This window comes from Haemorhous mexicanus, chromosome 20, assembly GCF_027477595.1.
Source record: "Haemorhous mexicanus isolate bHaeMex1 chromosome 20, bHaeMex1.pri, whole genome shotgun sequence".
Classification (NCBI taxonomy): Eukaryota; Metazoa; Chordata; class Aves; order Passeriformes; family Fringillidae; genus Haemorhous; species Haemorhous mexicanus.
Genome location: NC_082360.1, coordinates 796,783 through 813,040, shown reverse-complemented (window position 1 = coordinate 813,040; position 16,258 = coordinate 796,783). Strand labels below are relative to the sequence as shown.

The 16,258-nt window shown below is 53.6% G+C and overlaps 1 protein-coding gene across 3 annotated transcripts in view; it reads left to right on the top strand.

Moving 5' to 3' along the window:
- The window catches only part of STX8 (syntaxin 8), an 84,162-nt gene that overhangs the window by 46,705 nt on the left and 21,199 nt on the right, over window positions 1-16,258 (top strand). For 2 of the 3 annotated variants that reach the window (XR_009488882.1, XM_059864073.1), the window contains exon 7: window positions 7,953-8,054. Coding sequence is in view for 2 of the 3 variants with exons in the window: in XM_059864073.1 (XP_059720056.1) it covers window positions 7,953-8,054 (102 nt within the window). In the remaining variant the exon portion in view is untranslated. Of the gene's footprint in view, window positions 1-7,952; window positions 8,055-9,840; window positions 9,981-16,258 lie in introns of those variants that run through there. The other variant, XM_059864074.1, reaches the window with a different exon arrangement.

The following is a 16,258-nucleotide window of genomic DNA, read 5'->3' as shown; positions in this document are numbered from 1 at the left end:
TGAGAGCAGTTCCAGTAACATCCCAAGTGCTGTTTTGGTTGGCACTCTGGGGCTGTGAGAGATGCCAATTAGTAATGGCTCTTGGAAGCAGCCTGCCTTCAAACTGTCCCTGAGCCGCTCCCCAGAGAAATTATTCAATTAAGTACAGCTAAAATTAATGGCCGTGGGTTTTGTTCGAATCAAACAAAATAAGCAGCTGGAGAAGGGGAAACTTCTCAGTGTGTGCTTTTAAAATAACAACTCTTAACTAATAACTGTGTGAGCTGGAATTGATAGCAGGGTTTGTTTTCCCAGCGTGGCTCTGGATGAGCCGCTGAGGCTCCCTCAGCTGACACCCTTGGGTGGCTCTGTGTCACCCCCAGGCATTCCCCAGGCACCATCTGCTGCTCCTGGACCTGCTCTGGAGGGGATGAAGTGTCCTGGGCTGCCTGGGGGTGTCAGAGGGTGACCCAGATACAGTCAGATATTCCAGGATGGGTGAGTGCAGGGTGGAAGGGTCATGAGGTAGAAGCAGTGTGCCTGGAGGTGACCTTGGAGCAGGTGGGGTGGAAGCAGTGTGCCTGGAGGTGTCCTTGGAGCAGGTGGGGTGGAAGCAGTGTGCCTGGAGGTGACCTTGGAGCAGGTGGGGTGGAAGCAGTGTGCCTGGAGGTGACCTTGGAGCAGGTGGGGTGGAAGCAGTGTGCCTGGAGGTGACCTTGGAGCAGGTGGGGTGGAAGCAGTGTGCCTGGAGGTGACCTTGGAGCAGGTGGGGTGGAAGCAGTGTGCCTGGAGGTGTCCTTGGAGCAGGTGGTGAGGTTCTCTGTGGCAGAACAAGCTGGTTCCTCTGTTTGGCAGGTGTAAGCCCTGAGGGTTTGGCTGGGGAAGGTGTGGGCTGCTCCTGGCTCTGAGCTGGGTGCTGGGGCTGCTCCTCACTTCCCAAGGCAGGCAGAGGGCACGGGGCCATGGAGCAGCTCCTTCCTCCCAGTCTGTGCCTCTGTCACTGCTGTCAAGAGCTCCAGCAGGCAGCAGCAGTCCTGGAAGTGAAGTTGCTGTTCCTCTGCAGGAATTCCTCAGGCAGGGCTGGCATGGCCTGGAGCTGCTGCCAGGCCAGCACCCAGTGCCTGGGGCTGTCCCCGGGACACAGCTCCTGGCCAGGACACAGCTCCTGCCCTGCAGCCCTCTGGTGGTGTTTGAGGGTCCCCAGGACGAGGGAAGAGATGAGAATCTGACTCCATGTTTCAGAAGGATGATATTCTATTCTATTCTAGTCTAGTCTAGTCTAGTCTAGTCTAGTCTAGTCTATTCTATTCTATTCCATTCCATTCCATTCCATTCATGATACACTAAAACTGTACCAAAGAACAGAAGAAAGGCTTTCTTCAGAAGGCTGGCAAGGAAAGGAATGAATGATAAAATCTTGTGACTGATCAGAGTCCCAGCACAGCTGGACCTGGGATTGGTCATCAAGTAGAAACAATCCCCATGAGATTTCAACCAAAGATGCACCTGTGCATTCCACAGCAGCAGATAGTCTTTTTTTACATTTCATTTCTGAGGCCTCTCAGGAGAAAAAATCCTGGCAAAAGGATTTTTCATAAAATATGTGTGTGTGACAGACCCCCCTGTCCAGCTGTGCTGCTCTGCCAGCAGGGCAGGGACAGGGAGGGTGGGACATGTCCTCGTGCCACCTGGAGCCCATGGAGCTGCAGGGGAGGCTCTGGGGCTGAGACCCTCTCTGTAACAGGAATATTCCTGCAGGAATGACAAAATTCCTGACAGAAATTGTAACAGGAATATTCCTGCAGGAATGACAAAATTCCTGACAGAAATTGTAGCAGGAATATTCCTGCAGGAATGACAAAAAGCTGCCTCACCTTCCCAGCAGGAGCCCAAGCAGAGCCCCTGGACCTTCCAGGGCCATCAGGATCCCTGTTTATGGAAAGAGCTGAGGAGTGAGACAGCTGGAACACGGAGGAGCAAGGTGGTGTGACCCCTTGGAGAAGTTGGTGGTTCTGGGGTGTTTAATGCTTACAGGAAGTTCTGCCAAAGAGGAGATTAAATGTCCTCAGTTAAATTTGGGATGTGGAGGGAGGAATCTTGGTGTTTGCTTGAAATGCAGAGCCCGTCAGAGCAGGGAGTGCTGGTGTCCCAGCCCGGGGAGCAGGAGCACCAGGGGGTTTGGGCTGCAGCTGAAGGAGGAGAAGCCCAGGAGGGCTCTCCTGTGTTGCCTTTGGCTCAGGGAGCTGCACACCTCGGGGGTGCTGCACAAACCTGCCATGGCTGCAGCCAGGAGACAGACTGGGATTCCTGGCTTGGTGGTTTTTACTGCGTTTTTTCTCTTTTCACTCTGCCTTGACATTACAGCTGGCACACGGTGCTGAGGTTCTTCAGGTTTCTGGTGTGCTTACATCAGTTGCAATCTTCATTTCATAGCCCTGGCACCTGGAACAATGCTTTGCTTTCTTATTCCCGTGCAATTATGGGCTTTGGACGTATAGAGGTTGGCATTCCCCGTGTGATTCATTTCTCTGGTATCCAGCTCTTCTCCTGAGGCACAGGGACCTGAGGGAGGGAGGGAGGGAGAGCCTGCCTGGCCTCTCCTCTGAGCTCCAGCCCCGCTGTAGTTGGGTTTGTGTCAGGGTTTAGCTCTCTGTGTTGTCCTGAGGCTGACTGGACTCTCCATGACTCCCTGGGGCAGGCCTGGAGGTGCATTACTCATCAATAAACACCATTGAGTGATCCATCCATTTCAATCCATGGAAAATCCAAACAGTTCTGAGCAAACCTTTGCTCAGCAGCACTGCTCTGTGAACTGATCAAACCCCAGGGCTGCTTCTCTCTGCCAGTGCTGAATTTCATGGGGCCACCTCTGGGCTTTGGGGTTTCCCACTCCACAGACAGAACGGGTGCAGCTCAAAGATGGACTTGCCAAAACCAACTCTGACTTTCTATGCATTTTAAAGAAAACAAGCAAAAAATAAAATCAATTAGTGTAAAGTGACATATGCAGAACTCTAAAACCTGTTCCTCTTCATGGGAGGAGATGGTCATCCTTCCCAAGGAATTCCTGAGTTAAGGAGAGGGATTTAAAGAAGAAAATAACACGGCCTGGCAGAAGGAGGAGACCTGGAAGTGCCTCTGCCTTCCTGCAGGGACTGGCCACTTCCCGTGGGGAGTGTTGGGCTGCCTCAGCTCCTGCTGAGCCCCAGCCCCTCCTGCCTGGCTGGTGGCTGGCACTGCAGCACAGGGACACGTGTGCAGGCGTGGGGACAGCTGTGACACTGGGTTTGAGCTGATGGAGCAGCTCCTGGCCGAGCTCACCTCCAGCACTGACCTTCAAACTTCTCCCGCTTGGGCTGTGCTCAGGTGACTCCGAGTTTAGTGCTGGGCTTGGGCACTGGGTTTTATCTTCTGCTCCAAGATCCTGCTTCCCTGAAAGGAGACCTTGGCTGAGCGTGTCCCTGGCTGAGTTGTGGTGGCAGTGCTGTGTTGCAGAGTGTCCTTTGGAAGGTCACCAGCAGCCAGCCTGCCGTCCCCGTCTGCTCCCTCCCTCTGCCAGCTCTCTCTCCACCTTTTTTAGCCTGGTCCTTGCATAGCCAGCTGAATGGGGGTGATGGGACATGGCATTGCCAGCTTGAAGGGCAGGGGGGCTGCAGGTGGGTCAGGAAAGGTGGGAACCTGAGGAGGGCCAGCGCTCTGAGAAATTCCTTAGCCATGGATTCCTTGGTGCCCACCTCAGAAATCCAGTGCTTGTTTTCAACTCTGCCTTGTCCAACACGGATTTCCTTTGGAGTGGGGAGAAAATTTCATTTTCAGGGAGATTGGGCACTGCCCTGTGCTTGGGTGTCACCACAACAGGGGGTCTGTGGGTGCAGGGGATGATGGATGGATGGATGGATGGATGGATGGATGGATGGATGGATGGATGGATGGATGGATGGATGTTTCTCTTCTGAGGAACCTGCTGGGCTGGATTTCTGCTTGAGCTGGGAATGGGGTCAGAACCCCCTTGTGCTTCCTTCCCGTTCCAGCTGCTCAGACCTCCAGGTGCTGCCAGGAGCCCTCCAGAATTCCCAGGTCCCAGCTGAGACATCAAAGGGCAGGGTGCTCCCTGAGCTGTGGGTGAAGTGCCCTGCTCCCCTGGAACCTGACTGTGTCACAAAGCACGTTATATAGATATTTTTATCTGGAGAAATGCTTCTTCCAGGATGTCCTGGGCAGCCCTTTGGTTCAGCAGTGAGTCCTGGCAGGGGGATGGGAAGGGAGAGGCTCCACCCAGAATCCCAATTGCAGTGCCTTGGGCTTTGAAATGATGACAGAAAATTTTCCTGCTCACATTTGTTCTCATTTAGCCACAGCTTGTTCACCAGGATGTTTTTCAAGGAGGGTCTGGTCCGTGCTGGCAGAGGAAAGTCTCCAATTTCCCAAGCATGCTTATCACTTTGTCCTTGACAACGATGGGAACTTGCAGCAGTTTTTTCGTGGAGAGGCAAACATGAGCAGTCCTGCCCTTGCAGGCAGCATTGTCCTGCTCTTCCTGTGTGCTGACTCATGCAGGACAGATAAAGTTTCCCCAAAATATTGTTGGCTTTGCAGATGTCAGACCTGGGAAGTTGGGTGGAAGGGGAGGAGGGTGAATATCTGAACTGCAAACTGAGCAAACCTTGCAGCTCAAACAAAATGCCTCCCATCCCTTGGGAAAATGTGTGTTGGTGTAGGATGGACAACACTGAGTCTAGTAATATTGATGAACAATAATTTTGAGTATTGCAAACAACTTCAGAAATAGGAAGGGTTTGTGTCTGGCATAGAGCAGTGTTGGTGGGGTGGATGGGTCAGATGCAGAGGGTAAAACACAGGGGAGAGGTTGGTGTTTGGTAGAACACAGGGGAGTGGTTGGTGTTTGGTGGAACACAGGGGAGAGGTTGGTGTTTGGTAGAACACAGGGGAGAGGTTGGTGTTTGGTAGAGCACAGGGGAGTGGTTGATGTTTGGTGGAACACAGGGGAGAGGTTGGTGTTTGGTAGAGCACAGGGGAGTGGTTGATGTTTGGTAGAACACAGAAGAATGGCTGATGTTTGGTAGAACACAGGGGAGAGGTTGGTGTTTGGTAGAACAGAGGGGAGTGGCTGATGTTTGGTAGAACACAGGGGAGTGGTTGGTGTTTGGTAGAACAGAGGGGAGTGGCTGATGTTTGGTAGAACACAGAAGAATGGCTGATGTTTGGTAGAACACAGAGGAATGGCTGATGTTTGGTAGAACAAGAGAGTGGTTGGTGTTTGGTAGAACACAGGGGAGTGGCTGATGTTTGGTAGAACACTGAAGAGTGGCTGATGTTTGGTAGAACACAGAAGAATGGTTGATGTTTGGTAGAACACTGAAGAATGGCTGGTGTTTGGTAGAACAGAGGGGAGTGGTTGGTGTTTGGTAGAACAGAGGGGAGTGGTTGGTGTTTGGTAGAACACAGAAGAGTGGTTGGTGTTTGGTAGAACAAGAGAGTGGTTGGTGTTTGGTAGAACACAGAAGAATGGTTGATGTTTGGTAGAACACTGAAGAGTGGTTGATATTTGGTAGAACAGAGGGGAGTGGTTGGTGTTTGGTAGAACACTGAAGAGTGGCTGATGTCTGCCCTCTGCCCTCCCTTCGTGGGGATTCAGGGAGGGTTTGGGCTGCAGCACAGGAATCAGGAGCTCAGGCTGTAGGAAAGCTGTGTGTTTTCAGAGTCCAGGGGTTTTTAGATGCTGATATCATTTTACATGGGGATTCACTGGGGTGACAGAGTGCTGGTGGAGCAGATGGAAACATGCCCTGCAAGGATGGTGCTCAAATGTCTCAGCTCTCTGGGAGAGCAAAAGCTCCGTGCTCCGTGTGCCTTGGACATTTCCTCTGTGCTGCAGAGCTTTGATAATTTTATGTGGTTTTTGTTATCTCTGTGTACAATCAGCCTGGTTATATCTGTGTTTGATACAGTGCTTGTTCCTTGATAAGACTGAGGACATAAACACCCTCCATAATGAACATCTGGGACCTGAGGGAGCAGCTGGAGCTGTGCCAGGAGAGGTTTAGGCTGGATTTCAGGGAAAGGTTCTCCCCCAGAGGGTGCTGGCACTGCCCAGGCTCCCCAGGGATGGTCACAGCCCCGAGGCTGCCAGAGCTCCAGGAGCCTTGGGGCAGGGTGGGAGTGTTGGGGGTCTGGGCAGGGCCAGGGGCTGGGCTGGGGGATCCTGGGGGTCCCTCCAGCTCAGGAGTGCTGTGATCTGCTCTGGGAAGGTGAATGGTGCAGGAAACCATTCCCATGCAATCCCTGGTGTTGCAGGGATGGCAGCAGGGCAGCTGCAAGAACCAATGTCACAGCCTGGCACTGCTCCTGTAAGGACAGGGGCTCCCTGTGTCACAGGGGACTTGGGGAAGCACCAGGAATGCCCTCTCTCTTCAGTGTCATCCCCTCTTCCCTTGGAGGGACAGTTGGGCAATCTGTTTGAAGGAATACAATCAAACCAATAAAGGCTTAAGAATGAAGGCCAGGTCCTGGAGATGGATTGTGTTCTTTAAATGTTCTTTAGCCCTCTGCCATCACCCACTCAGGGCTGGGATCCCTTTTGGGCATTGGGATTGTGTTCTTTAAATGTTCTTTAGCCCTCTGCCATCACCCACTCAGGGCTGGGATCCCTTTTGGGCAGGAGATCCCTTTGTCTGCTGCCTGCTCTGACTTCTGCTTTGGTTGGTTCCCCTGGGGCAGAGCTGCAGTGCCAGAGCTGCAGTGCCAGCACTGCTGGGACACAGAGCAGCTGAGGGCACGGCCACTGTCCCCAAGCCAGGCTCAAGGGCAAGCAGGGCTTTCAGAGACCAGGGACAGCCACTGTCCCCAAGCCAGGCTCAAGGGCAAGCAGGGCTTACAGAGACCAGGGACAGCCACTGTCCCCAAGCCTGGCTGAAAGGCAGGCAGGGCTTTCAGAGACCAGGGACAGCCACTGTCCCCAAGCCAGGCTCAAGGGCAGGCAGGGCTTTCAGAGACCAGGATCAATAGTGGGGAGGGTGCTGAAGTGGAACCAGAGCAAGAGGCTGTGCAGCAGCACTCAGGGCTTGGCTGCTGTCCCCTCCTGATCTGCCATGCACAGAGGAAGCCTCTCCTCCCTGCAGGGCTGAGGGCAGCCAGACCCGGTGTGTGCAGGCTCCAGGAGCACTGGCTGTGTGTTCCAGGGAAATCAGAGCGTAACAGGCAGTGAGAGGGAAATTCACTGCCTGAATGTGGCTTTTCAGTTTGAGCCATCCCATCAGCCACTCTCAGTGCAAGCCTTGTACCAGCTCTGCTTTCCATGACAAAAGTAAAGCCATCAGTTACAGGAGGCTGAGGGCAGCTTGGCTTCAAGTTTTCCTTTCTCCTCTCTTAAAATTTGATGTAGGGGAAGCTTTGCCTGCTTTCCTTTTCCCAGAGGACCCTCTGGGCTGCAGGGAGAGCTGCCAGACCCACAGCTTCAGGAGGGAACCAAGGCAGCATTTGTGACCTCAGTGGTGGCGTGCTCAGGGCTGCACTGGGTGCTCCCAGAAGCCTTTGTGAAGCTGGTGGATGTGCTTTAGTGAGGCTGTCATGACCAAGTGCTGAGATGCTGTTCCAGGGACTGGGATTCCAGATCTCCTATAGCACAGGCACTAATTCCCTCACTTGGGCTCAGTGAGGGAATTCACCTCACCATCCTGTACTCCCTGACCTCCTAGACTGATGCTGCTCTTTCAGGCTGTATTTTTTCCTCCATTTCAAGCTGTACTGTCCCCTCCACTCTAGCAGTGGAGCACTGCACTGAATCTGCAGTGTCTGCTGTGGTGCCTGCCAGGATTTGGACCTTTCAGTGATGTGAGCCCTGGTGTGTCCCGCTGGGGGAGGCAGCAGGTTCCACTCCGGGGCTCTCAGCAGGAGGGTGGCTGGGCAGGGCTGCTGTGGGCTCAGATTTCATGTTCCTGTTCCTCTTTCCCCAGAGATCATCGATGACCTGACGAGCCTGGTGGAGAGCACGGACGGGCGGCTGCGCAGCCAGACACGGCACGTGCAGGCAGTGGAGAGGAAATCCACGTCCTGTGGTAGGAGGGGGCTGCAGGACAGACACCCAGGGCTGCAGGACAGACACCCAGGGCTGGGCTACAGCTCACACACCCCGGGCTGCAGGACAGACACCCAGGGCTGCAGGGCAGACACCCAGGGCTGCAGGACAGACACCTGGGGCTGCAGGACAGACACCCAGGGCTGCAGGACAGACACCCAGGGCTGCAGGACAGACACCCAGGGCTGCAGCTCACACACCCAGGGCTGCAGGACAGACACCCAGGGCTGCAGGTCACACACCCCAGGCTGCAGAACAGACACCCTGGGCTGCAGCTCACACACCCAGGGCTGCAGCTCACACACCCAGGGCTGCAGCTCACACAGCCAGGGCTGCAGGACAGACACCCAGGGCTGCAGGACAAACAGCCAGGGCTTCCTTGGGAGGGCTGAGCTGGAGCAGGGGCTGGGCAGAGTCACAGAATAAGCAGGGATTTATTCCAAGGATCTCCTCCATGGATCCACCTTGGGCAGCACCAGAGCCCAGCCAGGGCTGCACCCAAGGTGAACCAAAATGGTCCCAAAATGAATCAAAATGGTCCCAAAATGGTCCCAAAATGAACCAAAATGACCCAAAATGCTCGGCCAGGCACAGGGTCTCTCCCTGGGATCAGCTCTGCTCCATTTGCACCTTGCAGTTCACTGTCCCATCCCAGCTTTGGCCCATCCAGTCCCACCCTTGTTTTTCTCTCTCCAGCCCACGGGGTTTGTGCTCCTGGGCTGAGATTGGGATCATTTGTCCTTGGTGCCCAGCTGGAGCAGGAATTGTTTTGTCTCCCTGCTCTGTGCACAGAGCTCAGCATCCCCTGATGTGAAGCTCAGAACTGCACACCTAGGCAGCACAGAACCTGAAAAGTAGAAAAGCTGAACCTGAGGCATCACCAGGGCAGTTCTTCACTGATGATGTGCAGTTATTAAGTGTTGCTGATTGCTGTGCAGTGCTCCCCCCAGGACAGCTTCCTTCAGAGGCACAGACCCCAGCACTCCCCACATGTCCAGCAGCTCTGGCTGGCTGGGCTGAAGTGCTGGTGCAGTTAATTTCCTTCAGCCATTTGACTCCAGCCTTGCACAATGTCCTGGTTGTAAGAAATGGTTTGAAATTAGAGCGGTGCATGTTAATTAGCTTTACACAAGCGTGCTACCAGCTCTCACAAAGCTGGCACAGCAGGGAGTGGGGCTGCAGGGGCGTTCCTGGGGTGTCCTGAAGGAATGAGCTCCTAACCCAGCAGCACTCAGAGCCTGCCAGGCATGAAATCCTTCCTGGTGAGCCCTGCAGGGGTGTGCAAGCTGCTAAAGCCAAAGTGGCCTCCTGTGCAGAGAGCCAGGGCTGGGTGATGGCCACAGGCAGTTTGGGTGAAGGGCTGAGGGCTGGTAGCTCTGACAGGAGAGGGTGCTGTGCATGGTCCAGAAGATGTCTTTGTGTGGGGAGGGTGACTGACTGAGGGATGAAGTCCCTGGGAGGTGGTGCCAGTTCAGTTCTGGATCAGCCTGTCTGGTTCTGGGCTCCCTGGGTTTATCGTGCCAGAAGACTCTCAGTGCTCTGCAGAATTTGGACCTACAGGCAGAAGTTGCTGAAACTGGGTTTGTGTGGTTCAGTAAAGAGAAGTCCAAGGGCTGAGGTGGTCACAGCCTGGCTGTGGCTGGTGGGAGATGTCCCTGTGTGCAGGGAGGCTCTGCCTGCAGAGCTGCCCAGCTCACACTGCCAGGGAAGCATCTTTGCAGCACTGACAATTCCAGGGATTTATTTGGTTCTCCATCCGTGATAAGGTTTTGAAAGCTTGCTTGATGGAGGTTGATGAAAACCTGTGGCTTCTTCTGGAGGTTAAAGTTGACTTGTCAGAGCCATTTGTCTCCGAGTTCTCCCGTACCAACTGCAGATGGAATTAAAGGCGTGACTGCAGAGTTCATGACTGACTCTTTTATTTTAGATCTTGGATGTTGATGCAAGATGGATTTAATTTAAAACTGAGTGCACTTGAATGATGCTGAGCACCCCTGTGTGCCTTTGGAGTCCCCCCTTAATTCCTGTGCCTTCGTTTTCCTCACGAGTCCAGGGCAGCTCAGCCTGGTGTGGGGGTGGGCAGGGAGTCAGTCCCACGGGGGATTTCTCCCCAGTTTTAGGTTCCTCCTGCAAGTGCAGCCCCAGACACGTTGCATGATGATGAGGCTGTCTCTTTAACTGGGGAAGCCCATCCTGGCTGCCTGGGGAATTTCAGAGGAGGAGGAGGAGGATGGGAGAAGCGAAGGCTGGGAGGATCCTGGCCTGGATTCCTTGGGGGTGACCTTTCTCACCCTTTGCACATTGAAAAACATTTGGCTTTGGTGAGAAGTGCAGCCTCTGGTGCCCGTTCCCTCTGCTCCCGTCGGTCTTCCTGTGTTTGCTTAACAACTTGGGCATAAGCAAACACCACATTGCCTCAGCTGGCTGCTTCCTCCTGCCCAGGGTGAGCTTTGGAGCAGCAGTGCTGAGGGCACGGGCTTCAGCAGCATTCCTCCCATCCCCTTCCACCCTTATCCTGGCACTGGGATCAGAATTACCCTCCCTGTGATGGGATTGCCCCTGGAATGAGGCCAGGCAGCAGGAGAACTGGCACCTGCCAGGGGAGCCTGCCTGAGTGCCTGTTTATCATTTAAATTGATCAAATCAAATGGATCAAATTCAGTCACTCTTTGGGTTTGCTGTCTTTGGATTTACAGCAGGGTGAGTGCCCAGCCCTCCCCCTTGCTCCCCCAGAGCCAGTCTCCCCTCTGCTCCAGCCTGTGCCTGGTGATGTGTTTTTCCCTCCTTTCTGAAATGGTGATGTCTTTTTCTTTTGCTGCTGAGTGCCTGTGCTGGAGCCAGGGGCTGTGGGTACAAGCAGAGCACCCTGGCTGCAGTAATGGAACAATCCCTGTTTTACAAGCAGGAATGTCATGCATTGATGGGTGTGTCTTTGTTAGCAGCCAGTGTCATCAGAAAATCAAAGGATTGCTGATGAAGCCCAACTTCAATCAACATTTCAGCATCTGCCCCTCCTGCAAGCCCCGTTTCCAGCTGTGGGGCTGTTCCCAGTGTCCCTGGTGAGCCCAGGGATGCCCCTGGGGCTGTGCCCTTGGCATTCCCTGCCTGGCCCAGGAGCTGCCTCAGCCTGGCACAGCCCTCAGCCTGGCCTGGGGGCTTGTTTCATTCACAGCTCGTTTTCAGAGCCATTTTTCTGGCTGTCCCAGAGCTGCTGACAGTGCCAGCCCCTGCCATGCCCAGGGAAGGCTGTCCTGTCTCCCAGTGGCCTCGGGCAGCCCCACACTGGTGGCACTGGGCACTCCCAGCCTTGCAGTGCAGGGATAACCACGGGATGGACTCCAGCCTCTGCATTTATGAAATTATTGTTGAAAATCATCCGTCATCCTGAGGCAAATGTTTGCACGCTGCCTGGCATTGTTTTCTCCCTTCCCAGTGAGTGCTGGGCATTAACAGGGTGCTGGGACATATAAGTTTCTTAGATTTCAGGAATTTGCATCGAGCTTTCAGCAGGGTGTTCACACAGCTCGTCAGTCAAGTGTCAGGCTGCCTGGAGCAGCTTTGCTCCAGGAGTGGCTGTGTGCACAGCCCTGCCTTCTCAGCCTCACCACTGCTGCTCTGGGGCTGGCTTCTCCCCTCTCCCGGGCTGGGCACCTTTAGGGCTTTCTGCAGAGTAACACTCACTAACCATTTCTCAATAAATGTGTTTATCAGAGACTTTAACTCTTAGAACCTCCTCTTAAGAATTGCATTTAAAAATTTGCAAATAAATTGAAGTGTAATTAATGTAGAGGTGCTGGGGGAAACAGGGCTTTGGTGCTTTTGGGTAACTTTCCCCCATCCTTGAGGTTTGTAGTGGGATTTTTTGTTTGGTTCCTTCCCTGAAGACCATGAGTAGAGAGGATGGTTAAGCCAGGCTTTGGCTGTGGTGAGACCATCCTCAGGTGTTTGTGTCTGGAGCAGTCAAGGGGGTTTTGGTAGCTCAGGCCACAGCTGGAGGCCCTGTTGGCAGATGTGACCTGTGCAGAGGTGCTTGCACCTCAGCTGTGCCGTGTGTGGAGCCAGAAATGCCTCCAGGTCCTGCTGAATTTTGGGGAGGGGAGCTGGGCACTGCTGCTTCTGCTCCTGTCCCACCCCAGTCCCTCCCAGGTGTTCTCCTGCAGCCAGGGAGAAAAGCTGCTCGTGTTTCCTGGGGAAGCAGCCCAGAAAACCATGACCTTGTCACAGTAAAAAGAAGCAGGAAATAAAAGAGGGAGCATTTATTCCTGGTGGGTGAGTCCGTGTGCATCCCCTTCCCAGCAGCCTGAGGGCAGCAGACCTCGCTCTCGTGTGTGCATTTATCCCTCAGATCAGGGAGGAGGATGAGGAGCAGCCCCGGCAGGGCCCTCCTGGGGCAGGAGCCGTGTCCTGGAGGGCACGGGGCAGTTTGTCCCTGCCCTGGTCTCCTCCTGTTCCACCAGGTGGCAATGCAACCCCAGCCCCTCCCTCGGCCCAGGTGAGGGCTCAGCCCCCTTCCTGCCCAGGGACAGGGTGTAAACTACACCACATGAATCTCTGCCAGGTGGGTGACTTGTTTTAATCTCACCAAAACGCCTGAATTAAAACCACAGCTTTGCTGAACCCTTTAATTGGAGTTTTTGGAAGGTTTGGCTCGTTTAAAACAGGGTAGCTTGGATTATACAAGGTTTCCTCTAGAAAATAATGATTCATGCAGGCTGGGGCCTTTTCCTGCCAGGTTCTGTGATCTCTCTGTCCTAAGTTTTGCTTATTTTTGCCATGGATTTAATTTGTTTTATAAGTTACGATGGCAGCTGCTCAGGTTTGTTCCTCTGACGTTTCCTGTGTGTTTGGATGAGCAAGTCCCCATCCATTTGTTTTGTGCTCAGTGGAGAGGAGGAGTGGCTCAGTTGCCATGAAATCAGCCTTTCCTGCAATCTGACTCTTGCAGAAGTTACTCTGATATTCCCCCCAGAGCTGCCTGACTGCTGCCCTGCTCTGAGTCACCTGTGCAGCCTTTGATGGGATGACATTTCTTGGCCTGGCAGTTGAATTGTTTTCCTGAGATGTCCTCAGCCTGGTGGCAGTGTCCTCAGCCTGGTGGCAGTGTCCCCAGCCTGGTGGCAATGTCCCCAGCCTGGTGGCAGTGTCCCAGCCTGGTGGCAGTGTCCCCAGCCTGGTGGCAGTGTCCCCAGCCTGGTGGCAATGTCCCCAGCCTGGTGGCAATGTCCTCAGCCTGGTGGCAGTGTCCCCAGCCTGGTGGCAGTGTCCCCAACCTGGTGGCAATGTCCTCATTCTGGTGGCAGTGTCCTCAGCCTGGTGGCAGTGTCCCCAGCCTGCTGCACTCCTGCAGTGCCCTTGTGCCCTCAGCCAGCTCCTGGCCTTGCTCTGCCTCCTCCTCCTCCTCCTCCTCCTCCTCCTCCTCACACTCACTGTATTCCCTTCTCAAATGTTTGCTGGTGCTGAGGTGTTGGAATGGATTCAGCTGATGAAAGAGGATGGACCAAAGCGGTCATAAAAAGGGGTTTTTGTAAAAGAAGGTGGTTTGGATTTGCTCTATGAGTCCCAGGTGGGAAGCACAGCGTGTCCTGGTGCTGGCTGCTCCGTGTGTGTTGAGCAGGAAAAGATGGGACTTCTGGGTCAGAGGATCCCTTCCAGATCAGCTTCTGAGAACAAGCTTGTTTTTTCCCCCCCATTACTCCTATTGGAAGGCTGAAATGGTCATAAACTTATTTCCAGCCTGGACCTGTCAGGGATACTTCATGATGCCCACGTGCAGCCCTTGTTCTGCTGTCCTGAATAGTTCTTTCCTCCTTTTTATTTTTCCCCTCAAATGTGTGTGTCCAAGAGATCACTCAGTGTGCCCTCCCAGCTTTGTTTTGCAGGGCTGAACAAGTGTCTTTACATTTTAATCTCCTGAATTAATCTGGTTTCTGCCAAGTCTTTTTTTTACACTTCTTCCTACTGAAACCTTTTGGGTGTTAAGCACAGGAACCAAGTGCAGAGTCCCTGGGGCTGCTCACAGCTCTGGGTTTCTGTCAACCCTGTAACCTGCCTTGTGCAGCAGCTCCAGCTCTCCTCTGGCTCTTGGAAATACTGCAAGTCCAGCAGGTTGATGCCTCAGTCGTTTTGGTTTTGAGCTGTTTGCTTGGGCCTTTCTCACTCTTGAACATTTCCACTCGAGTTCATTTTCTTTCCAACTCCCAGCAAAAACTATTGTTTGTCTCCAGAGTGTGGCTTCCTCTCCCATCCCGTGGAATTTCACCCTTCCTCCATTCATGTTCACAGTTTCCCATTTTTTCCCCCCTCCAGTCCCAGCTTTCCTGTGTGCTGCTGCTGCTTTCCAGCTTTGTGTCAGCAGCAGGCTTCATTAGCACACTCACTTCTTGTGCCAAGGTCATTAATAAAAACATTTAATAAGCTCAGCCTGCTGACCATTCCTGGAGGAGCTCTGCCAGTGACCTCCATCCATCCTGAGCCTTCTTTCAACGCCACTTCCCCTCTCACCAGTTTCCTGCCCTTCCAGCTCTGCTAATCCCCAGGTTTTCATTTCAGGCTTTCCCCTCTGGGGCTGCATCACTTTGCTGAGGTCTGTGTGGGTAGGATCTGTCACTTCCTTTGTCTAGGAAATTCACCATCTGACCAGCTAGCCTGGTTAGCTCTGTGTGATCTGATTTCCCCTCAGTACACTCCCAGTGTTTTCTCCCCTCTTTATTTTTGGGTTCCTGCTCTAGTCAGCCTTGGTTTGCTCTGGAGCCTCCATCCTGCCCAGGCTGGTTGGACCTGGGCATGCTCACAGCTGTTTCTTCCCTACATTTTGTGGGGGGCACTTGTGTGGGTGCTGCAGTTCTCCTCTGGCTCTGGAGGGATCCCTGATTTTGGGGTCCCTGTCCTGCTGAGGCTCAGGGTCAGGGGAAGGGCCTGGTGCATCACTGAGAGATCAGTCAGGCAGAGGCTGAAGCCTGGAGCAGTGAAAAGCCATCCCTCCCCATCAGGAGACAGGGAGAGGGGAGAGGGGGAGCAAAAGGCAATCGAGATCTTCTTAATTACATTTGCATATGCAGCTGTTCAAACAGACTGAACTTCATCAGAGCCTGCTCATACCTATCAGGAGATTTAGAGCAGCTGTTGTCAGCCCACGGAGTGGGATCCTGCAAATCTGGTGCTGAAATGAGCCCCTGGGCACCCTGCTCACCCGAGCTGTCCATCACTGCAAAAGGCCAAGCAATTAATTGGATTTCAATACTGAGAAAATGGAATTGTGAGAAACATCCGAGCGCGACTGCTTACAGCTCGGTTTCCAAGGATACACGTTGCAGAATTAAATCATTAATTTATATTTCTGAAAACAGTGATGAAATGTGTTAATTTGTACATTACCAAAGAGGCTCAAACTTGCCTCCTTCTGCCTTTTCTTTCCTAATATGCTCAATGACAAAATAATTGCTCTCCCTGATCTGGAGCTGAAATCCAACGGTGTTCAGGCTCGGGGATTTCGTGCCACGTTCAAACCCAAATGAGGGGGGAAATCATCTGGGTCAAAGGTTTGTGGTAATTCCTGCAGGCTGAAACTCTGCCTTCATCTTTGGCTCCCGAATGCTGAGCCTTTTGTAGCCTCCCTTGGGGGTGTTACCCTGGATCCCCCGAGCCAGAGCTGTGCTGAGCACACAGTGCCCGGGCAGGGCATTCCAGCATCTGGAATTTCATGTTTGCCAAGGCCAGGGCAGAGCCAGGGCCAGCATCTGGAATTTCATGTTTGCCAGGGCCAGGGCAGAGCCAGGGGCAGCATCTGGAATTGTGCTTGCCCAGCCCCGGGCACTGCAGGGCCACAACAATGCACGGAGGATGTGGTCAGGGGGAAATGAGGCTGCTGGGGACAAGTGGTTGTGTTGTCTCTTCAGGGCTCTGTGAGATGTGTGGAGGATGCTGATCCCAGCAGAACCCGGGGATATAAATCAGCAGGGGCTGGGATCTCAAATTGTTCTTGTTTTGCAAAAGGCACAGGACTCCTGCCATCGTGCCAGTGGACTGGAGGAACCGTGTCCTCATGGGGGGAGCAGTGGGAAAGCCCTGCCCTTGTGGGGGACTGGTCAGCTCTGGGGCCAGGGGGGCATTTCTGGTGTTGCTTCAGGAAATGTACTGACTTATGGGGAAAATCAAGATTTTTGTGCAGCCCTGGGGAAGACCCCT